Source organism: Aquarana catesbeiana, linkage group LG06 (assembly GCF_042186555.1).
Source record: "Aquarana catesbeiana isolate 2022-GZ linkage group LG06, ASM4218655v1, whole genome shotgun sequence".
NCBI lineage: Eukaryota > Metazoa > Chordata > Amphibia > Anura > Ranidae > Aquarana > Aquarana catesbeiana.
Window position 1 is genome coordinate 25,470,831 of NC_133329.1, and position 24,878 is coordinate 25,495,708.

General features: G+C 43.8%; 1 protein-coding gene across 1 annotated transcript in view; it reads right to left on the minus strand.

Annotated features, from left to right (window-relative positions):
* Positions 1-24,665, minus strand: part of LOC141148234 (guanylate-binding protein 1-like) — a 44,959-nt gene extending 20,294 nt beyond the window's left edge. Inside the window, exons 1-6 of the mRNA XM_073635483.1 lie at positions 24,201-24,665; positions 18,846-19,044; positions 13,176-13,306; positions 12,991-13,100; positions 10,594-10,790; positions 9,495-9,743 (exon numbers count right to left, since the gene is read on the minus strand). Coding sequence (XP_073491584.1) covers positions 9,495-9,743; positions 10,594-10,790; positions 12,991-13,100; positions 13,176-13,306; positions 18,846-19,038 — 880 coding nt within the window. The 5' untranslated portion in view covers positions 19,039-19,044; positions 24,201-24,665. The remainder of the gene's footprint in view (positions 1-9,494; positions 9,744-10,593; positions 10,791-12,990; positions 13,101-13,175; positions 13,307-18,845; positions 19,045-24,200) is intronic.
* Between the last annotated feature and the right edge of the window lie 213 nt (positions 24,666-24,878).

A 24,878-nucleotide genomic window follows, 5' to 3' on the forward strand; every position in this document is an offset into this window, starting at 1 on the left:
GATACCTGAAATCTGCTTCCTTATTACATAGGTATTGTGCATAATTTGTCACAACGCCATTGGTTGATCTTTATTGCTGTAGTATTTATACTATTTACCCAGCTGGGCATTGTTTGCCAAAAAAAAAATAACCACTTTTCAGCTTCAAGGTGTGTTGAAGAGTGTGGTAACACCTAGTAGGTCTGTCAGCATCAAGAATAGGGATGAGCTTCGTGTTCGAGTCGAACCCATGTTCGACTCGAACATCGGCTGTTCGGTCGTTCGCCGAATTGCGAACGATATGGGCCATTCGCGCCAAATTCGTGTGGCGCGTCACGGCCCATAATTCACTGTGGCATCGCAGTGCATTGCTTGCTGATGATTGGCCAAGCATGCACTATGACCCGCATGCTTGGTCAATCACAGCGCCGCCTGAACAGAGAGCCGTAATTGGCCAAAGCCAAGGAGGCTTTGGCCAATTATGGCTCAGGGGATTTAGTACACGCCCCACACTATATAAGGCCGCCTGCATGGCGGCCCTGTGCAGTGTGTTCCGGTGTGCTTAGAGAGAGAGAGAGACAGTGTCATTTCATTTGAGTTAGCTAGATTAGACAGGACAGTCAGTCAGTTAGCTGCACTTAAAGTGTATTGTGTATATATATGCATCCCAGGTGTACACTGTATTCAGTTTAGCTAGATCCGTTCCTGTTATCTTCTAGACTATTTACATTTAGTGCAGTGCATCCTGCTCACAGTGTTCAGCTAGATCCGTTCCTGTTATCTTCCTACTGACAGGCAGGCTTGTCTTGTTACAGTATTTACAGCTAACTAAAGAAAATTACTGGTGTTCTTTTGATCCTATTAGTACCACGGTCAGGCAGCTAGACTATTTACAGTTAGTGCAGTGCGTCCTGCTCACAGTGTTCAGCTAGATCCGTTCCAGTTATCTTCCTACTGACAGGCAGGCTTGTCTTGTTACAGTATATAAAGCTACCTGAAGAAAATTACTGGTGTTCTTTTGATCCTATTAGTACCACGGTCAGGCAGCTAGACTATTTACATTTAGTGCAGTGCGTCCTGCTCACAGTGTTCAGCTAGATCCGTTCCTGTTATCTTCCTACTGACAGGCAGGCTTGTCTTGTTACAGTATATAAAGCTACCTGAAGAAAATTACTGGTGTTCTTTTGATCCTATTAGTACCACGGTCAGGCAGCTAGACTATTTACATTTAGTGCAGTGCGTCCTGCTCACAGTGTTCAGCTAGATCCGTTCCTGTTATCTTCCTACTGACAGGCAGGCTTGTCTTGTTAAAGTATTTACAGCTACCTAAAGAAAATTACTGGTGTTCTTTTGATCCTATTAGTACCACGGTCAGGCAGCTAGACTATTTACATTTAGGGCAGTGCGTCCTGCTCACAGTGTTCAGCTAGATCCGTTCCTGTTATCTTCCTACTGACAGGCAGGCTTGTCTTGTTACAGTATATAAAGCTACCTGAAGAAAATTACTGGTGTTCTTTTGATCCTATTAGTACCACGGTCAGGCAGCTAGACTATTTACATTTAGTGCAGTGCGTCCTGCTCACAGTGTTCAGCTAGATCCATTCCTGTTATCTTCCTACTGACAGGCAGGCTTGTCTTGTTACAGTATATAAAGCTACCTGAAGAAAATTACTGGTGTTCTTTTGATCCTATTAGTACCACGGTCAGGCAGCTAGACTATTTACATTTAGTGCAGTGCGTCCTGCTCACAGTGTTCAGCTAGATCCGTTCCTGTTATCTTCCTACTGACAGGCAGGCTTGTCTTGTTACAGTATATAAAGCTACCTGAAGAAAATTACTGGTGTTCTTTTGATCCTATTAGTACCACGGTCAGGCAGCTAGACTATTTACATTTAGTGCAGTGCGTCCTGCTCACAGTGTTCAGCTAGATCCGTTCCTGTTATCTTCCTACTGACAGGCAGGCTTGTCTTGTTAAAGTATTTACAGCTACCTAAAGAAAATTACTGGTGTTCTTTTGATCCTATTAGTACCACGGTCAGGCAGCTAGACTATTTACATTTAGGGCAGTGCGTCCTGCTCACAGTGTTCAGCTAGATCCGTTCCTGTTATCTTCCTACTGACAGGCAGGCTTGTCTTGTTACAGTATATAAAGCTACCTGAAGAAAATTACTGGTGTTCTTTTGATCCTATTAGTACCACGGTCAGGCAGCTAGACTATTTACATTTAGTGCAGTGCGTCCTGCTCACAGTGTTCAGCTAGATCCATTCCTGTTATCTTCCTACTGACAGGCAGGCTTGTCTTGTTACAGTATATAAAGCTACCTGAAGAAAATTACTGGTGTTCTTTTGATCCTATTAGTACCACGGTCAGGCAGCTAGACTATTTACATTTAGTGCAGTGCGTCCTGCTCACAGTGTTCAGCTAGATCCGTTCCTGTTATCTTCCTACTGACAGGCAGGCTTGTCTTGTTAAAGTATTTACAGCTACCTAAAGAAAATTACTGGTGTTCTTTTGATCCTATTAGTACCACGGTCAGGCAGCTAGACTATTTACATTTAGTGCAGTGCGTCCTGCTCACAGTGTTCAGCTAGATCCGTTCCTGTTATCTTCCTACTGACAGGCAGGCTTGTCTTGTTACAGTATATAAAGCTACCTGAAGAAAATTACTGGTGTTCTTTTGATCCTATTAGTACCACGGTCAGGCAGCTAGACTATTTACATTTAGTGCAGTGCGTCCTGCTCACAGTGTTCAGCTAGATCCGTTCCTGTTATCTTCCTACTGACAGGCAGGCTTGTCTTGGTAAAGTATTTACAGCTACCTAAAGAAAATTACTGGTGTTCTTTTGATCCTATTAGTACCACGGTCAGGCAGCTAGACTATTTACATTTAGTACAGTGCGTCCTGCTCACAGTGTTCAGCTAGATCCGTTCCTGTTATCTTCCTACTGACAGGCAGGCTTGTCTTGTTAAAGTATTTACAGCTACCTAAAGAAAATTACTGGTGTTCTTTTGATCCTATTAGTACCACGGTCAGGCAGCTAGACTATTTACATTTAGGGCAGTGCGTCCTGCTCACAGTGTTCAGCTAGATCAGTTCCTGTTATCTTCCTACTGACAGGCAGGCTTGTCTTGTTACAGTATATAAAGCTACCTGAAGAAAATTACTGGTGTTCTTTTGATCCTATTAGTACCACGGTCAGGCAGCTAGACTATTTACATTTAGTGCAGTGCGTCCTGCTCACAGTGTTCAGCTAGATCCATTCCTGTTATCTTCCTACTGACAGGCAGGCTTGTCTTGTTACAGTATATAAAGCTACCTGAAGAAAATTACTGGTGTTCTTTTGATCCTATTAGTACCACGGTCAGGCAGCTAGACTATTTACATTTAGTGCAGTGCGTCCTGCTCACAGTGTTCAGCTAGATCCGTTCCTGTTATCTTCCTACTGACAGGCAGGCTTGTCTTGTTAAAGTATTTACAGCTACCTAAAGAAAATTACTGGTGTTCTTTTGATCCTATTAGTACCACGGTCAGGCAGCTAGACTATTTACATTTAGTGCAGTGCGTCCTGCTCACAGTGTTCAGCTAGATCCGTTCCTGTTATCTTCCTACTGACAGGCAGGCTTGTCTTGTTACAGTATATAAAGCTACCTGAAGAAAATTACTGGTGTTCTTTTGATCCTATTAGTACCACGGTCAGGCAGCTAGACTATTTACATTTAGTGCAGTGCGTCCTGCTCACAGTGTTCAGCTAGATCCGTTCCTGTTATCTTCCTACTGACAGGCAGGCTTGTCTTGGTAAAGTATTTACAGCTACCTAAAGAAAATTACTGGTGTTCTTTTGATCCTATTAGTACCACGGTCAGGCAGCTAGACTATTTACATTTAATACAGTGCGTCCTGCTCACAGTGTTCAGCTAGATCCGTTCCTGTTATCTTCCTACTGACAGGCAGGCTTGTCTTGTTACAGTATATAAAGCTACCTGAAGAAAATTACTGGTGTTCTTTTGATCCTATTAGTACCACGGTCAGGCAGCTAGACTATTTACAGTTAGTGCAGTGCGTCCTGCTCACAGTGTTCAGCTAAACCTACAAGTTAGTGGGGTGCGTCCACCTCACAGTGTTCAGCTAAAGCTACCTGTAGAAGGTTGGTGGTGTTCTCATACTACAGGCAGGCAGTCACAACCCAATAAGAGAGGGCAAGCAGGCTCTGTGTCTAGTGCTGGTCGTGGAGACGGTGCATCCTCATCAGCACGTGGCCATGGGACACGCTTGGCCTTTTTTTGGCAGCTGGCCGTGTTGAGCCGCAACATGCGGAAGACTTGGTCGAGTGGATGACCAAGCCGTCCTCATCCTCCTCATCCTCTCTCACCCATGCCCAGGGTGCTTTGTCTGGCAAAGCAGCGGCCTCTTCCCTCGGCTCAATGTCATCAGTGACTCCTTCCCTAGCTCCACCATGTCCTCCTGAGGAGTCCCTCGAACTGTTTGACCACAGTGTTGGGTACATGCTCCAGGAGGATGCCCAGCGTTTGGAAGGCTCTGATGACGATACTGAGCTCGATGAAGGCAGTAACATGAGCACGGACAGAGGGGGTGCCAAAGAAGGACAGCAATCTGGCAGTCATGCTCCCCCTGCTGCAGCATACTGCCAGGTTTGCTCCAGTGATGAGGAGGGAGGGGATGATGAGGTCACTGACTCAACGTGGGTGCCTGATAGGAGAGAGGAGGAGGAGGAGGAGGAGGAGGAGGAGGCGGCACATCACCAACGAGGCAGGATGCCCTCCAGGGGCCAGCCTAAGGGCAGCACATTGACTGCATCACATGTGCAGGGCGCTGCAGTCTCTGCGCGTTATTCAAAAAGTTCTTTGGTGTGGGCCTTTTTTGAGACGAGTGCATCAGATCGCACCGCTGCTATTTGCAACATATGTCTCAAGCATATCTCACGTGGCCAAAACATCTCCCGCTTGGGTACCACATGCTTGACCAGGCATATGTTGACCTGCCATGCAGTTCGTTAGCAAGCGCATCTAAAAGACCCACACCAAAGAACAAAGAGGACCTCTCCTTGCTCCTCATCAGCTGAGATTTCCAACCCCACTAGACCTTCAGTCCTCTCTGAGACCTGCACTGAGAGGAATGAAGGTGTAGAATTAGGTGTGTCACAGCCAAGTACTTGTGGGCAATCTGATTGTACCAGGCAAATTTCCCTGCCCCAGCTGCTGCACCGCCGAAAGAAGTTTGCTCCCAGCCATCCACATGCCCAGCGGTTGAATGCTAGCTTGGCAAATTTGCTAGCACTTCAACTGCTGCCTTTTCAGTTGGTAGACTCTGCCCCCTTCCGTGAGTTTGTGGAATGTGCGGTTCCTCAGTGGCAGGTACCCAAACGCCACTTTTTCTCACGGAAGGCGATTCCGGCTCTCTACCGGCATGTGGAAGGCAATGTCCATGCCTTGCTGGACAGGGCGGTCAGCGGTAAGGTGCATATTACCGCTGACTCATGGTCCAGCAGGCATGGACAGGGACGTTACCTAAGTTTCACGGCGCATTGGGTGACTCTGCTGGCAGCTGGGAAGGATGCAGGACAAGGTGCAGTAGTGTTGGAGGTTGTTCTGCCGCCACGCCTCCAAAATGCTAATGATTGTGACACACCTCTCTCCTCCACCCCCTCCTCTTCTACTTCCTCCATGGCCTCTTCCTCGGAACCAGCGGTGCTCCGTAGTCGTTCAAGGGGCTACGCAAGTACGCAGGCCAAAAGATGCCATGCGGTGCTTGAGCTGGTGTGCTTGGGGGACAGGAGCCACACTGGGGCAGAGGTTCTGTCAGCTCTGCAGGGGCAGTTTCAGAGGTGGTTGACGCCACGCCAACTTAAGGCAGGAATGGTGGTTTGCGACAATGGCACCAACCTCCTCTCTGCCCTCCGACAGGGACAAATGACCCATGTGCCCTGTTTGGCTCACGTCCTTAACTTGGTGGTGCAGCGGTTCTTGGGCAGTTACCCGGGCTTACAGGATGTCCTGAGGCAGGCCAGGAAAGTCTGTGTGCATTTCCGCCGGTCATATAATGCCAGTGCTCGGCTGACGGACCTCCAAAAGGAGTTTAACCTGCCCAAGAACCGCCTAATCTGTGACATGCCCACCAGGTGGAACTCAACGTTGGCCATGCTGCAGCAGCTGCACACGCAGCAGAGGGCCATCAATGAGAACCTGTGCGACTATGGCACCAGGACAGGGTCAGGGGAGCTTGTTTTTTTTTCCCCACGCCAGTGGGCCATGATCAGGGATGCATGCACTGTCCTGTCACCATTTGAGGAGGCCACGAGGATGGTGAGCAGTGACAGTGCATGCATCAGTGACACTGTCCCCCTTGTCCACCTGTTGGAGCACACGCTGCGTGGAATAATGGACAGGGCACTTGAGGCAGAACAGAGGCAGGAAGAGGAGGACTTCCTTAGCTCTCAAGGCCCCCTTTATCCAGACAGTGTTCCTGCGTGCCCGCCGATCACACAGGAAGAGGACGAGGAGGAGGAAAGAGGAGGAGGAGGAAGATTGTGTCAGTATGGAGGTGGAGCCTGGCACTCAGCATCAGCAGCAGTCTTTAAGGGATCAGTCCCAAGAAACACATGGACTTGTACGTGGCTGGGAGGAGGTGGCTGCGGACCATGTCGTCCTTAGTGACCCAGAGGACTCCGGACCGAATGCCTCAGCAAACCTACGCTGCATGGCCTCCCTGATCCTGCAAAGCCTGCGTAAGGATCCTCATATTCGTGGTATCAAGAAGGACCAATACTATCTGGCAACCCTCCTTGATCCACGTTACAAGGGTAAGGTTGCGGACCTTATCTTGCCATCGCAGAGGGAGCAGAGGATGAAACATCTTCGGGAGGCCTTGCAGAAAGGTCTGTGCAATGCGTTCCCAGAGACTGGGAGGTTACAAACTCCTGTTTCTGGACAACGTGTTGCTGAAGCTTCGGTCAGTCAAAGAAGGAGAGGTGGAGAAGGTGGCCGTCTGACCGATGCGTTCAGACAATTTTTTGGTCCGCAGCCCCAAGGTATGATCGGTTCCAGCAACCATCGCCAGCGTCTGTTTTACATGGTGCAGGAATACCTAGGGGCAAGATCAGACTTGGACACCTTTCCCACCCAAAATCCTCTGGGTTACTGGGTCTTGAGGATGGATCACTGGCCAGAGCTTGCACAGTATGCAATTGAGCTACTGGCCTGTCCTGCATCCAGCGTTCTTTCGGAACGCACATTCAGTGCTGCTGGAGGCGTGGTAACCGATCACAGGGTGTGTCTGTCCACCGACTCGGTCGATCGACTGACCTTCATAAAAATGAATCAGTCTTGGATCACCACCAGCTACCAAGCACCTGATGCTGATGTAACCGAATAATTTTTTTTGATATCTCAGATCCCTTCAAAGACTGCCTATGCTGATGCTGAGTGACTATCCCTGAGTAATTATCCTCTTCCTCCTCAATCATCACGCTGATAGCTTGTAAGAACATTTTTGGTTCTGGGCGCCACCACCAGTGCCTAAGGCACAATTTTTCAGCCCCTGTTTAACAGGGGCGTGTAATTACAATTTTTGATGTAATACTTTGCAGCAGGGCTCGTTCCTGCATTCCAACTAGAGTGTCTGTGAGGGGTTGCAGTGTTGTGGCACCAGCACCAGTGCCCAAGGCCCAATTTTTCTGCTCCTGTCTAACAGGGACGTGTAATTACAATTTTTGATGCAATACTTTGCAGCAGGGCTCGTTCCTGCATTCCAACTAGAGTGTCTGTGAGAGGTTGCAGTGTTGTGGCACCAGCACCAGTGCCCAAGGCCCAATTTTTCTGCTCCTGTCTAACAGGGGCGTGTAATTACAATTTTTGATGCAATACTTTGCAGCAGGGCTCGTTCCTGCATTCCAACTAGAGTGTCTGAGGGGTTGCAGTGTTGTGGCACCAGCACCAGTGCCCAAGGCCCAATTTTTCTGCTCCTGTCTAACAGGGGCGTGTAATTACAATTTTTGATGCAATACTTTGCAGCAGGGCTCGTTCCTGCGTTCCAACTAGAGTGTCTGTGAGGGGTTGCAGTGTTGTGGCACCAGCACCAGTGCCTAAGGCCCAATTTTTCTGCCCCTGTCTAACAGGGGCGTGTAATTACAATTTTTGATGCAATACTTTGCAGCAGGGCTCGTTCCTGCGTTCCAACTAGAGTGTCTGTGAGGGGTTGCAGTGTTGTGGCACCAGCACCAGTGCCTAAGGCCTAATTTTTCAGCTCCTGTTCAACAGGGGCATGTAATTACAATTCTTGATCTAATATTTCACAGCAGGGCCCTGTGAGGGCTTACAGTGTTGTGGCCACAGCAACACCTAAGGCCCAAATTTCTGCTGAGTATATAGGGCAGGACCCTACTTTCAAACATCTAACTTACAAACGACTCCTACTTGCAAACGGAAGGAGACAACAGGAAGTGAGATGAAATCTACCCCTAGGAAGGGAAATTCTCTCCTGTAAGTGTTAATATGGGAAAAAAAATTCTCCTTTCCACTGATGCTTTCCAATCCTTGTTCCACAAAAAAACCCAAATTTTCAAAAAACATTTTTCATTGGGACAAAAAGTGAGGTGAAATCTTCTGAAGAGGAGGAAAGACAGCAAAACAAATGTCACAGGGGTGATAACCCTTCCCTATGTTTTCCAAAAAGCTTAAAAAAGATTTTTTGGCTGGAGCTAAACACGTTAAAAATGTACCCATTCAAAATTACAAACAGATTCTTCTTAACAACAAACCTACAGTCCCTGTCTTGTTTACACCGCCTGTATACTGCTGTTCAGAGTATATAGGGCCTGGTGGCCCCACACCTTTCCTTATTTTAATTTGGGTGCGGGGTTCCCCTTAATATCCATACAAGACCCAAAGGGCCTGGTAATGGACTGGGGGGTACCCATGCCGTTTGTCTCACTGATTTTCATCCATATTGCCAGGACCCGACATTACATTAAACCCGCAAGCAGTTTTAAATGAGATTTTTTCCTTTAAAAATGACATTTGGTGCAGGGACTGTTCTAAACACGGGAAACACGCGTCACTTTACAGGCATACTATAGACACCCCCAGGTACGATATTTAAAGGAATATTTCACTTTTTTTTTTTTACTTTAAGCATCATTAAAATCACTACTCCCGAAAAAACTGCCGTTTTTAAAAGTTTTTTTTGCATTGATACATGTCCCCTGGGGTAGGACCCGGGTCCCCAAACCCTTTTTAGGACAATACCATGCAAATTAGCCTTTAAAATTAGCACTTTTGATTTTGAACGTTCGAGTCCCATAGACGTCAATGGGGTTCTAACGTTCGTGCGAACTTTCGGTCCGTTCGCAGGTTCTGGTGCGAACCGAACCGGGGGTGTTCGGCTCATCCCTAATCAAGAACAAAAAAACCCAAACATCCAGCAGCTCCTTCAAGGGTGGTGCTACATTTATAATGGCCCTGTAGATCCCTGCTGACATTAGGTTGCTTTTCAACTCACCAGATCCAGTCATAATTCTGTCATCTCTTAATCTTTTTGCTGATGCTTCTTGAAGAATGAACTTGCAGAAATCCTCAGCCTTCCTGACAAACTCAGGCACTAGCTCTGATTCAGGAACTTGGGACATGTTTCTCAGCACCTCTTTGTCCGCAGATGGAAATCCAAAGTAAAAACACTTTCTCTTTGGAAAATGAGCTCTGATAGTCCTACGCATCTCATTTTGCCTGTGTCCCCTGGGTGTTTTCACAGCTAAAATGAAGAGAAAAAAATCTTAAAACTAATAAACTTGAATACAGTGAAACTGTAAGTATAGGACAAAACCACAATTAAAAAGCTAGGCTTAAGCAGGCCATACACATAGCAAACTTCTTATCTGCAACCACAGGTGAGAGAGACAACGTTGACAAGTTGAGCCATTATGTTCTCCAGGCCGGGGGGGGTGCCCCAGGAGAAGACAGTGATTATTGCTAGCAGCTATACCTGCCGCTAGTAATAATTGCATGTAAAATCTGGCCGGCTGGTTATACCAAAGATGATCGATCGATCAACTTGGTACATTCAGCCTACCCACACATGGCTCAATTCTAACTGTCTATGGCTGGCCTTATTCAACAAAGTAACATTATGTAGTGTTATATAATCCAAAAACTTTGCCAAAAACCCCAATCCTCTATTCAACCAACCCTGGGTTCCCTTTAATTGGGTCTGGATGACTAGCTGTCATAGTGGTCACATGTTTAGGAGCTGGTTGTGCCAACTTCCTATCATTAGTAGATACCAGGAGTGCAATCTAAACACAGAAACTTAAGCCATCCAAGCATCATATATTTGACATGTGGGTGTTAAAACCAACCCTCTTTGCTGCTGTACATATGTGTAAGAGGTTAACAAAAATATCAGTATTGGGAACCATAACATCAGCATTGGGTGGACTGTCACTGTAAATGAGGAGAACTAACTTTATTCCAGTGACTAAGCTATCTGGCTATGGGAACTAAAAGACCTAAAATGATTTTTAGGTATACAAATAATAGGTAAAATAATTTAGCATTATTGAAAAAAAGATGCCAAAGAGTTGAACCATAGGTCAGAAACGTACGTAGGACATTCTTTAGACAGTTTTCCAAATATTCATCAGCGGTGACTGAGTGCCCATCCAAGTCTGACTTAAGAGTAAAATCCCGTATGACCCAGACAAAGAGAGGTGCCATATTGTCTTTATCTTCCTGACTCTGAGTGTTCATCTTCTGAACTGAGGCTTTGTGTACAATCTCAATATATACATTTAATGTAGAGCTGTGAACATATTTTATTAAGGAAATTAAACCTTTAGTGATCAGGGTTTGTGTCTGAAAGTCTGTGCAAAGCCAAAACTTTCTCTTTATTTTTAGAGAAAGTAAGAAAGGGCTAATACCCCTGTCACTGGGGATTTCATTACTTAGACAGTCATTACCAGAATAGGTGTTCCAGTTAAAACATTTCCATGTACTTCTTGTTCTGGTGACAATGCTAAAACTTCTCAGAGGGATAGAGTAGGCAAATTTCATCTGGAAATGACAGTGTATTTTTTTCTGAGACTTAAAATGTGGACATATTTGCAGCACAGCTTTTAATCTTTTTTAATAGGCCGCTATTTCAGAAAGAGAGAGCAAGTAGATTTAATCTTTAAATAAAAAATGTGTCTTTTTTCTGAGAATGAGAACAGATAAATTGTGCAGATTTGCATTATAGTCTGTGCTCCTTATTTTGCTCAGATGCAATTTCAGAAGGAGTTAGCAAAAAGTAATCTGAAAATTATAGTGTATTTTTTTCTGAGACAGATTTTCTGTACTTTACATTATCCTTTGAATAGAATGCAATTTCAGAGGAAGAAAGCAGGCAAACTTCAGCTGGAAATTAAAAATCATAGTGTCTATTTTCAGACTCAGAAAAAATATACAGATTTGCTGAACATTATGTTACCCTTTCTAATGTGATGCAATTTCAGAGGGAAAGAGCAGGCAGATTTCATATAGAAATTAAATATTACAGTGATATTTTGTGAGACTGAAGGCAGGGAAACTGGACAGATGGACAGTATTTACCCCTTTTTTAGTTAGATGTACTTTCAGAACAGAATGCAGATTTTACAGAAGCATAATAAATAAATAGTTCAGGTTTACTGCACAGTATGCTATCATATTTAATAGGATGTAACTTCAGAGTGAGAGAGCAGGCAGATTTAATCTGCAAATACCTATAACAGTGTATATCTGCATTTTTATGAGACAGTAAACACAGTACAAATTTTATTCACAGAGTATTATCCTTTCTAATAAGATATCATTCCAGAGGGAGAGAGCAGGCAGACCGCATCTAGGAATAAAATTTTTTTTTTTCTGAGACAGAACACAAAAACTGTACAGAGTTTCTGCACAGTTTTTATGCCTTTTTGATAGGGTACAGATTTAGAGAGAGAGCAGGCTGTTTATAATCAAGGAATCACTGTTAGATCACACAATTTCAAAGAGACTATATCTACAAATATTCTTGATGGGCTCTTTAACATGATCTTTACCATGATAGGTGCTGCGATGTGCCCGAGGGACATGGCACACCACTGATTGGTATGTTGCATGCCCCCCTGACCACGCTTGAATCCCAGAATGAGAGTGCTCTCACCCATCATTTCACTATACAGCAGGCAGGAAGCAGTTATTAAACCTCTAAAAACACTGCTCTGTAAAAAATAACTAAATCATATAACTCAAACTATAATAAATAGGGATAAATAAAGTGTTTTAACAATGAATCTATAACAGTGAAAACAATCTTGCTGCCTCCTTTATAAGAAATACCAAAAAAGCATGACGTGTTAAAGTTAATTAAAAAGTCAGTGCAAGAGTTCCACACATGATATAACTGCAAATAGCTGTGTTCCAATTGTGCAATAAGGATAACTTTATTATTTCACTCCACAAGCAGTCACCTCCAGTGCTCACCCTGTGATCACACTCACCAAATGGTTATGCTTCACATATACTTTAAATGCTCGACATAAATCACTCAGAATTTGCCACTCCCTCTGAGGAGTCTTCCCATACACTGGTATAAATGATAATCTGGTGGTTCCTCAGATATTGGGCAAAGAAAAGGGAACTCCTTTCCTATCCAGCCTAACTGTCCTTGGCACTCTTTTTCATTCATTAAAGTTCAGTTCTTTCAAACATGGAGGCTCAGTATCATATGTTAACATTACCTAAGAAGGTCTGCAAGCAAATGCAGTCTACCTAAGGATGCCCACTCCTCTAGACTGACACTCACCCATGAAGATATTTTTGATTTTTGCTTTACTCCTCGCAAGACCCAGCCCACTGCTTGCATCTGGACTGAAGGCTCTTGCAAGGAGTACTGAGTCAGGATGCTGTGATAAGGAAAAGGAAAGGAAAAATAAAAGGAAATGGAAATGGAAAGCTTGCTTCAGGAGGAACAGCTTGTCTTCTGACAAAAAGGATACTTTACTTTCTCCAGGGCATCCTGATTGATAACCCCACTACTGTTGTAGATGACAGCACTACTCATGAGCATGGCCAATGACAGGATCATACAATCATTGTCCTTGTCTCCCTAAAAGACAGATATTGAAGTCAATATTTAGAAGTGTATGCATTAATCTGTTTTAAATTATCATCCAAGGTTTACCTTCCCTGGGTCTCCAAGTCCTTCTGTATCCAGAAGTACCAAGGTATGATCACATTTTATTGGGTGTGGCATGCACCACATCCAGATGCCTTTGGTATTTGCCTTAATTGTAGAATCCACAGAGAAAACACCTGGAATAAGTAGACACAATGCTCAAAAAGTTTTAATTATATGCAGTGAAAGTATAACAGTATAATAAAGTCCATTTGATGTTACATAGTTACATAGTAGGTGAGGTTGAAAAAAGACACAAGTCCATCAAGTCCAACCTATGTGTGTGATTATATGTCAGTATTACATTGTATACCCCTGTATGTTGTGGTCGTTCAGGTCCTTTTCTAAAAAAATTTTTAAACTATTGATGCTCCCCACTGATACCACTACCTGTGGAAGGGAATTCCACATCCTTGCCGCTCTTACAGTAAAGAAACCTCTATGTAGTTTAAGGTAAAATCTCTTTTCTTCTAATTTTAATGAGTGGCCACGTGTCTTGTTAAACTCCCTTCTGCAAAAATGTTTTATCCCTATTGTGGGGTCACCAGTATTTGTAAATTGAAATCATTCCCTCTCAAGCGTTTCTTCTCCAGAGACAATAAGTTCAGTGCTCGCAACCTTTCCTCATAACTAACATCCTTCAGACCCTTTATTAGCTTTGTTGCCCTTCTTTGTACTTGTTCCATTTCCAGTACATCTGTCCTGAGGACTGGTGCCCAGAACTGGACAGCATACTCTAGGTACCGCCGGACCAGAGTCTTGTAGAGTGGGAGCATTATCATTTTATCTCTGGAGTTAATCCCCTTTTTAATGCATGCCAATATTCTGTTTGCTTTGTTAGCAGCAGCTTGGCATTGCATGCCATTGCTGAGCCTATCATCTACTAGGACCCCCAGATCCTTTTCCATCCTAGATTCCCCCAGAGGTCCTCCCCCCAGTGTATAGATTGCATTCATATTTTTGCCACCCAAATGCATTATTTTACATTTTTCTACATTGAATCTCATTTGCCATGTAGTTGCCCACCCCATTAATTTGTTCAGAGCTTTTTGCAAGGTTTCCACATCCTGCGGAGAAGTTATTGCCCTGCTTAGCTTAGTATTGTCCTCAAATACAGAGATTGAACTGTTTACCTCATCCTCCAGGTCGTTTATGAACAAATTAAATAGGATTGGTCCCAGTACCGAACCCTGGGGGACCCCACTACTCACCCCTGACCATTCCGAGCACTCTCCATTTATCACCACAATCTGAACTCGCCCTTGTAGCCAGTTTTCAATCCATTTACTCACCCTATGGTCCATGCCAACGGACCTTATTTTGTACAGTAAACATTTATGGGGAACTGTGTCAAATGCTTTTGCAAAATCCAGATACACCACGTCTACGGGCCTTCCTTTATCTAGATGGCAGCTCAACCCCTTTACAGAAGCTTAATAGATGTAATATTTATCTTCTTCCCAGAAGCAGAACCTTCCCTGGAACACCACCACTAACTTTTAAATGCAGATTCATGTGATTAAAACCCAACAATAAGAATGATAACCATTTTGTGAAAATAGGCACTGGGCCATTACAATTAAGTGCCTTATGCCGCGTACACACGAGCGGACTTTACGGCAGACTTTGCCCGGCGGACTTTACGACGGACTTTACGACGGACTTTCTGAATAAACGGACTTGCCTACACACACTCCACCAAAGTCCGTCAAATTCGTACGTGATGACGTAGGACCGGACTAAAACAAGGAAGTTCATAGCCAGTAGCCAATAGCTGCCCTAACGTGGCTTTTTGTCCGTCGAACTAGCATACAGACGAGCGGACTTTTCGACCGGACTCGATTTCGACGGATTGATTTAAAACATGTTTCAAATCTAAGTCCGTCCAACTTTTGAGAAAACAAAGTCCGCTGGAGCCCACACACGATCGAATTGTCTCACGAAATCCAGTCCGCCGGGCAAAGTCTGCCGTAAAGTCCGCTCGTGTGTACGCGGCATTATAGATATTCTAATAGCTCAAAAAATCATCATACATTTGACTTTTCCCAATGGTGACACCCTAAAGCTGGCCATCCTATGACTGGCATATGCAATATTTAAATGAGTTCAGTCAATTTGTGCTTGTTGCCATTCTCAGAGATTATCCAACATGCTGAACTACCTTATAAAACACAATTTTTCAATTATTTCTCAAAAAAAAAACAAAAAAACAAAGAGATGAAGACTTTCACCAAGCAGATCTCTGTTTTTCTAGCTGAAAGAAAAAAAAAACTGCGGTTGGATTCCAATGCTAAGGGATAAAAGTGATGTTGTGTAGCTATCTCACCAATTATTATTTTAGTGAAAGATCTGCTGCCCTTAGGTAATTTTAGAGCTAAACTTATAGGTGACACAGATGAAATACACTGTTTTTACCCACCAAAAATGTGTTTTTCTGTCCATCTAGTTCTGAGATTGACACAATTCTACTAGACTGTACAGCCAGGTTGGCCAGGTTGGTCACCTGACTTTTTTCTACCACATACCACAAGGTAACCTCTCTGTGGTTAGACAAGGAAGAAGCAGTAGCAAAAGACTGAGGAGTTCATGTCTCTCCTTTTGTCAAGTTCTTTGTTATCACATGTGCATTCCACAACATCTCACTGGCCCTTAGTGCAGCCCCTTTTCTCCCAGTACGGTTTTACCATGCAGGGGATTACAGGAAGTCACATTCAGGTACCTAGATCAATGTTAATCAGGTGCAAAGAATTTGCTGGCTACCATACTTTCAGGTCATTTTTCTGGTCATTTGTACATTATTCATCCATCTGTGGTTAGGTCATCATTTGAGCTGTTGACTGTATGTTCTCCATCCATTAGAATTAGATGATCAGTTTCTTATGGACTTTATGGCATTTTTGTCCTACCTCTCTTTCACCTTCTTAAAATTCTTCAGTCTTACCACAGTAACCTGGTTTTATCCAAATACCATGGCACACATTTTCTATGTATGTATTCAGGCACACAGAACAAGTGCAGGTGCTTGGTGTTTGGCTAAACTGCCTGACATTCATCTCAACCTGTGTTTCTTCTTCCATCTCTTAATTCTGTACAGTTGCCTAAATTATGGATCTCCTGGTACAGTCCTAAGGCAGCCCATAAGGCAGTCAGTTTTCTGTCAGAAGGGAAATTTTTCTGTCATCAGAGTTCACAGATCAGGCCTGCTAGCTATAGCCTACAGCACTGATCAAGAGGCAAAGATCCAATAGGTTGGTTGTACGGAAGTTTATTGGTAGATCGACTACCATACAACCTCAATGCCTATACATGGATCAAAATTTGTCCGCTTCCTGCTGAACCGACCAGATTTTGATCAATGTATAGGTGGCTTAAGTCTTAAGTTCCAGTAGGCTTCTACTTAAACCCTTGGCATTGCTTCCGACAAAGCTGGCTTGACCTCTGGTTACATGTCTCTTAGATATTTACCTAAGCCTGTATAGCGATATCCCCATAGGGGCTGCTGGTAGTTGTGGTCTGTCTCTCACCCTGCACAGCCAGGCACACAATCTTCAGACACTCAGAAGTCAAGAAGCAGTCCTTGTACTTTGTTTTTATGTTTTATTCAGGGGAATTAAACTTGAATGGGGTAAGGGTAAGTTTTGAGATGCTCACTTGATTGAAGAAATAAGGAATTAGGGACTTTAACTATATACACTCCTTGTATATACACCTCCTCACTTCTAGCTCCAACACATCACTTGATTACTGATCTCACTCTTCAGCACATCACCTGATTGCTGATCTCACCCTCCAGCACATCACTTGATTCCTCACTTCCAGGAACAGCTAGCACTATAGTTTAGGCCTGACACTGGCTCCACCAGGCCTTAGCAAATGCCCTTTGCAGGCAGGCACCGTGGGCCCCTTTGGTGTAGCAAAAAGAATGGGAGTCCTAGTGCTAGCTGTCCATGTGGCTACTGATCCCAGCACCACATCTTCAGGCCCTGCCAGCCCTCCTGGCTGCAGCTGCCTTTCTCCACTGCCCGTGCCATCACAGGCCACTACACTGGCTCTGCACCCATCCCAGACTGCACTCTCCTAGTCCTCTCAGGCATGCCTCCCCAGTCCTCCTGACCGTGTGAAAACTCACCAGCCCTCCTGGTTGCCTCTGTGGAACTCCTGGAGACTTGCCTGGCAGTGTTCCTGCTGTCCTCTCTTGCTTCTCCTGTGCCTCCTGGTTAGGACATCTCTGTGGGTTGTAAGAGGGTCCTGTCCGCACCTGAGCCAAGGCCCAAGGTCCCCCCCCCAGGCTGGGGAGCTCCTTCAAAGGCCATGACAGCCTAACACTCCATCTCCATCTGGGCTGACCCTGAGTAATTGAGGGAGCCTGACTCCTGCCAATACTAGTTGAGGATTGGACAGAGCCCTCAGAATACTCTGGGGAGCTCTGCCTCTCCTCTCCTCCTTTCTTTCCAGAAGATTCTAGCATGTTCTGGAAACAAGTGGGAGGTCTCAGTGATGCTGCCTTTGAGTCACCCAGCTCTTCCTGGCTTCCTGCCAACCCAGAATCAAACACACAGGCTTGGCTGCCTGCCAAGGTTGCTTACATTTTCCTACACTACAAAAATTCTACCTGTACACATCCTAGTACCACTAGAGGGTGCTACACCTGTGTGGACTCTCTAGATATGTAGATCACATAATGGCAGGTACCTGGGCATAAGAATATGGTGACAGTGGCTAATTAGAACCGTTGTAGCAGCAGTCATCAAATCTGATCAAGTGGCCAGGCCTTACAGATGTCCTGCACATGTAAAGATATGAATAGAACATGTATGTCCTGTGTTTTATCATGTCAGTACTTAAAGTGATATTAAAGGCGGGATGTTATACTTACCTGCTCTGTGTAATGGTTTTGCACAGAGCATCCAAGGGCACACAGAATGTGGCTCAGCTCCGCCTCCCTCCTCACTAGCTGTGATTGACAGCCAATGCTGTGTCTCAGCCATTGAGGAGGCAGAGACCCGAGACAGCAGGCACTCTCGTAAGTAAGTACATGGGGGGCTTGGGGGGGGGAACTGCATACATGAATGTAAAAAACCTTCAGCCATTACAACCACTTTAAGTTTTAAAGCCTAACTCCAGGTTTTAGTGAAGTTTAAATAATTTGCTTGGACCAGATCAAACAAACTATATAAACATATAGTTAAGCTTTAATCCTAATGCCGCGTACACAAGACCGGATATTCCACCAGCAAAAGTCCGGGGAGAGCTTTTGGTCGGAAAATGCGACCGTGTGTATGCTCCATCGGACTTTTGCTGGCGGAATTCCAGCCAGCAAAAGATTGAGAGCAGGTTCTCAATTTTTCAGTCGGAAAAAGTTCTATTCGGAAATTCTGATCGTCTGTACCAGTTCCTACGCATGCTCGGAAACAATTTGACGCATGCTCGGAAGCATTGAACTTCATTTTCTCGGCTCGTTGTAGTGTTGTACATCACCGCTTCCTTGATGGTCGAAAGTTCAGCAAACTTTTGTGTGACCGTGTGTATGCAAGCCAAGCTTGAGCAGAATTCTGTCGGAAAAACCATCCAAGAATTTTCCGACAGAAAATCCGCTCGTGTGTACGCGGCATTAGGCTTTAATCCTAAAACACATCTCATGGAAACAGAACATTTCTAAAGTCTCTTTCTTCTTACCTCTTTGCCGGCCTGATAATTTATTAAGTAGATATGATTTTCCAGTCCTGTAGGGCCCCACAATGGAAACCACAACCAGTGGCTGTGTGATCTGTGCCAGGATTGTTTGGGCGTTCTCATTTACAACCAACCTTCTATCAGCAGAATTCTCAATCAGACAGATGGGGTTGTCCATCCTTGGTATGAGAGCCATGGTAAACTAGAGCAACAAAAAAAAAGAAAAAGAAAAACATCTTATGTTGTCCCTTGAAAACTGGCTAATAACATTGTTCTAAAAAATATGAAAGAAAAAATGGGTGGGCACAAAAGACGTGTCTCCATCCTATCCCGCGTTGCTTGCAGGTCCCTTACCTCAGCCCCCGGGACAGGCTATCCCACGGGTCCCTGGTTGGACCATACCATATGTCTTGCTTATTAGCTCCATGTAATTTTCGTAGGATTGGATACTTCCTTTCCTTGTTATTATACATATTTACATTATTGGTATTTGTTAATTGTTGAATCTTTTTTGTGACATGTATTTGTTTTTTTAAAGACAATGTTTAACCACTTTAAGAGAAATGGCAGTCTGCTCACATAATTTGTAATAAAAACATCTTTGCCATTCTGAAGCTTCCCTCCAACCACTTTGCATATTATTTTATATATACTGTGATTCTGTACTTGCCAAATATGCTGCAGAAATCTCCCTCCACTGAGTCTGGCTGCAACCATATTAACTGTGGGCAGCTGAAGCTGCTGCCTGTTCACTTCCTGGATTTACACAGACACACAGAGGCACACCTCCAGCTCTGCAGCCCTATAGCTCTCATTGACCCTCTTATGACTCCCCCTCCCTTCCTGAGAAACTCCAAGGAGAGTGAGAGAGAGAGAGCTGTGCATGATATCATAAGCCTAGGCTAATGACCAGACAAGAAACAGGAAGTGGGCTGTATAAGGTATTTATTGACAGAAAAAAATACTTTCCTATCCAAAGTTTAAACAACTACAAGGGCAGAAGATTTAATAGATGGAAAGATAAAAAAAAAAATATTGAAGGTCCATTTCCAGCTCCAGAAGGTTTTACCCCCTTCATGACCAGGCAATTATTTTGCGATACGGCACTGCGGTCATGCAACGCTGTACCCAAATAAAATTTATGTCCTTTTTTTCACACAAATAGAGCTTTCTTTTGGTGGTATTTGATCACCTCTGCGTTTTTTTTGCGCTATAAACAAAAAAAGACCGACAATCTTGAAAAAAAAAATATATTTTTTACTTTCTGTTATAAAACATATCCAATAAAAAATGTAAAAAAATCTAATTTCTTCTTCAATTTAGGCCAATATGTATTCTGCTACATGTTTTTGGTAAAAAAAATCCCAATAAGCGTGTATTGATTGGTTTGTACAAAAGTTATCAAAGGGTTAAGTGTGCTCCTAGGGAGTGTTGGCTAACTGTGGAGTGCTTAGCAGAAGCACAAGAGCTCTATTTTCTTCCCCCACAGAACGGCGGTCTGCCTTGTTTACATAGGCAGACTGCCGTTCTGCCTCTCCAGAAAATGATCGCCGGTGTCTGGCGGCCATCGTGGCCGCCGGACCGGCTGATTGGCTCTCGCTGTGGTGCTCGCACGTGCCCCAGACCTCGTGCATGAGATCATGTACAGGTACATAATTTCACGCAGCCGGGCCACCCTACCGAAGTATTTATGTGGTAGGCGGTCTGGAATTGGTTAAAAAAGTATCGAAAATAATGTCTCATTAGAAACAATTCCCTTCACTTCTTATCCTATAGATACAACAGGGAGTGAGAGAAATCTCATCACAATCCCTCCATACTTTTTATAGGAAATAGAAAGCAAAGTTTTGGCTTTAGATGTTTTTAACCACTTCCCATCTAGCGATGTAGTGCTACGTCACTGGATAGGAAAGGTGATATGTTGGTCATCGCTGCAGTGATGATCGAGGTATCGGTGCTTCCAGCTGGTAATTCTGAAGCCGATAAAGTAAACTGGTAATCTCTAAGGTTGGGTTCACACTGCACCCACCTTCAAAGTCTCGCAAACTCTGTGCAACTTTGAAGTCTGACCCCAGCGTGATTTTGGCACAGCTTGCATGCATCTTCTGTAAAACAAGGCAATGCAAGACGTACCAAAGTCGGACCAAAAGTAGCGCAGGAACCTTTTTCTAAGTCAGTGCGACACAAATCGCATCAATTAGAATGGTTCCATTGCACAGAATGGGGTCCGACTGTGGTCTGACCAAAGTCAGAGCGATTGTCGCATCAGTGTAAACTGGGCCCAAAGGCTTTTAAAGTGTTGCGTGAATTGATGCGATTTTAAAGTGTGACGTGTTTGGTATCTATTTACTCGTGTAACATCATCTTTTAGATTTTACCAAAAAATGTAGTATTGTATTACATTATATTATGCTTTGTGCGTTAAAATTCATTAACCACTTCCATTCTCCATGAATTCCAGCATTGCTCTCCTACATATAAAGATTACTCAGAACCCCAAAACATTATATATATTTTGTTAGCAGAGACCCTAGGGAATGGAATGGCGGTCATTGCAATTTTTTACGTCACATGGTATTTGTGCAGCAATTTTTCAAATGCAATTTATTTGGAAAAAAACACTTTCATGAATTAAAAACGAACAAACAGCAGTTTAAAGTTAGCCCAATTATTTTATATAATGTGAAAGATTACGTTACGCTGATTAAATAGATTCCTAACACGTCACACTTTACAGTTTCACACACTTGTGGAATGGTGCCAAACTTTGGTACTTAAAAATATCCATAAGCTACGCTTTAAAAATGTTTGCAGGTTACCAGTTTAGAGTTACAGAGGAGGTCTTGTGCTAGAATTGCAGATGTGACCTATGTGTGCGTTCACTTCTGCATGTGAGCACGGGGGACAGGGGTGCTTTAATTTTCTTTTTATTGTTTATTTTACTTTCATTTTTTTTATTTTTACACTTTCCCTTAAAAAATTTTTTTATCACTTTTTTTTATGTAAACATCCCTTGTAATAGGAATGGGGCATAACAGGTCCTCTTTATGGAGAGATGTGGGGTCTATAAGACCCTACATCTCTCCTCTAGGCTGGAAAGAAGGGATGAGCCGAACACCCCCCGGTTCGGTTCGCACCAGAACACCACGAACAGGCAAAAAATTTGTGCAAACACCTTTAAAGTTCATGGGACACAAATGTGAAAAATCAAAAGTGCTAATTTTTAAGGCTTATATGCAAGTTATTGCCATAAAAAGTGTTTGGGGACCCAGGTACTGCCCCAGGAGACATGTATCAATGCAAAAAAAAACGTTTAAAAACCTTTTTTAAGAGCAGTGATTTTAATAATGCTAAAAGTGAAACAATAAAGATCTTTAAATATTTTGCCTGGGGGTCCCCTTAGTCTGTAAAGTAGTGCACCTTTCCCATGTTTATAACAGTATCGCAGCAAAATGACATTTCTAAAGGAAAAAATGTAATTTAAAATTGCTTGCGGCTGTAATGTATTGCCGGATCTCGGCTATATACATAAAAAATAATTGAAAATAAACGGCGTGGGTCCCCCCCCTTCGGGTTTGGTATAGGTATTAAGGGGAACTCCACGCCCAAAGTTTGGAGTGGATTTTAAGGGGAACCCTGTGCCAAATTAAAAAAAAAATGGCATGGGGTCTCCCGCAAAATCCATACCAGACCCTTATCCGAGCATGCAACCTGGCTGGCCACAGGAAAAGGGGGAGGACAAGAGAGCGCCCCCCCCCTCCTGAACCATATCAGGCCACATGCCCTCAACATGGGGAGGGTGCTTTGGAGTCCCCCCCACAGTACCTTGTTGATAGAAACAAGGGCCTCATCCCCACAACCCTTGCCCAGTGGTTGTGGGGGTCTGCGGGTGGGGGGCTTATTGGAATCTGGAAGCCCCCTTTATCAAGGGGGTCACCAGATCCTGCCCCCCATATGTGAATGGGTATCAGGTACAGACAGTTCTGGACAATTCCTTTATTAAAAAAAAAAAGATGTAATCCACCATCAATCACGGCGCCCAGCGGTCCCGAATAATATAAAAAAAACACAGCTTTGACAGCTGTTATATGGGCAAGGGCGGGGCCACCCGGTGATGTAACTGAGTGACCTCACCCCTTCTGATGTCATGTGATGGCAAGTGACATCAGAGGGGGAGGGGTCACCCTTTTTTTTCGGGACCATCGGACACTGTGATTGACAATGGATGTACATGGCGGGACACTTTTTTTTTCTTTAATAAAGGAATTGCCCAAAACTGTCTCCTGTCGTTTTGACTTTTGTGACACTTTTTTTGGTAACTGGGTAGAGGTACAATGTACCCTTTACCCATTCACATAGGAGGGGCGGGATCTGGGGGCTCCCTTGATATGCCCGCAGACCCCCACAACCACCGGGCAAGGGTTGTGGGGATGAGGCCCTTGTCCCCATCAACATGGGGACAAGGTGCTTTGCAGGGGGGGCACCCTCTCATTCCCCCTTTTCCTACGGCCTGCCAGGTTGCGTGCTTGGTTAAGGGTCTGGTATGGCTTTTGGGGGGACCCCTATGCCATTTTTTTTTAAATTTAGGTGCAGGGTTCCCCTTAACCACTTCAATACACTGTGTTACTGTATATATACCACACTGCCTGCACTGACTGTATATAGAGTCTACACTGAATATCTAGTCTACACTAAATGCACAGTATATACTAGACTGACTGTATATGCTGTGTGTGTGTGTGTGTATATATATATATATATATATATATATATATAAATATATGTGTGTATGTGTAAATATATATATATATATATATATATATATATATATATATATATATATATATATATTAAATACACTGCCACTAACTAACCTACCTGCTTAATCTAGCTCAATCTATCTCTGTCAACACTCTACTATACACGGCCGATATGTAAGCAGCCTTATATAGTGTGGGGCGTGGACTTAGTCCCCCTGAGCCATGATTGGCCAAAGGCACCTGCCTTTACAACTGCAGGGAGCGAACGTGACGTCATAATGTCACGCCCAGCCTCCGAGAGTCATAGAGATGACCAGGTACCTCGGTCAGCTCTATGGTAAACTTCCTCCGCCGGCGTTTGAAAACCTGCTTCACAAACACTATGTGAAATAAAAATATGCAACACCCATTTTTTTTTCTCTAGAGCCTTTGCTTAATAAAATATATAATGTTTGGGGGTTCTAAGTAGTTCTCTAGCAAAAAAGTATGTTTTATCCATGTAGGAGAGGAATGACAGAACAGAGCAATTTCACATTGAGCATTGATGGTTTAACAAAGATATCAGCATAACACATGACTGCTAATCACTAGAGGTTACCTGTTTTCTATGCAGTAGTTCTGGAAGAGTTAATCCTGTGCGTTACACTTTCTGGAGCTTCCTTGAGCCTCACCGCCTAAGGGGATCTCTTCTGAGTCCTGTATGTGATACTTTGTTTGCATTAACAGTTAATTTTTAAGGAAAATTTTCAGAGAGATTTGCTTCCCTTTTCAGGTGGTCTGTGGCTCTGCAAACTTCCTCTATGTCTTGTTGAATCTCAGGCCATGCAAAGTTCCTCTATGTCTTCTTGGTGTCTCACACCCTTCCTCGGCCCCTCCTGTGCTTCATAAATTTTTCAGGCTGGAGTTTAATTACCACAACAGTCCAACGTTGTTAGATAACCAGATGTGCTTTTATCACGGCACGTTCCTCAGTCTATCACATTTCTTCACTTCAATTGGTATTTCTTGTAACTTCAAGTGAAAGTGAAAGTAGTGAGGACAATGATTATTTCCGAGGGAGCCTCACCCAGTATGTCGGCAGATAAGCAAAATATTATATTTTGAGTAAACTGGGGAAGGATTCAAGCTTGTCACACATTATTTCACTTTGTGTCCCCATCAGTGTTGTCAACCCCCCAAAGTAAAATTTACTGACAAGACACACACAATTTACTGACAGCACCACTTTTTTTATGGCAAAAATCATGAAATTTACTAGCAGAACCATATTTTCTAC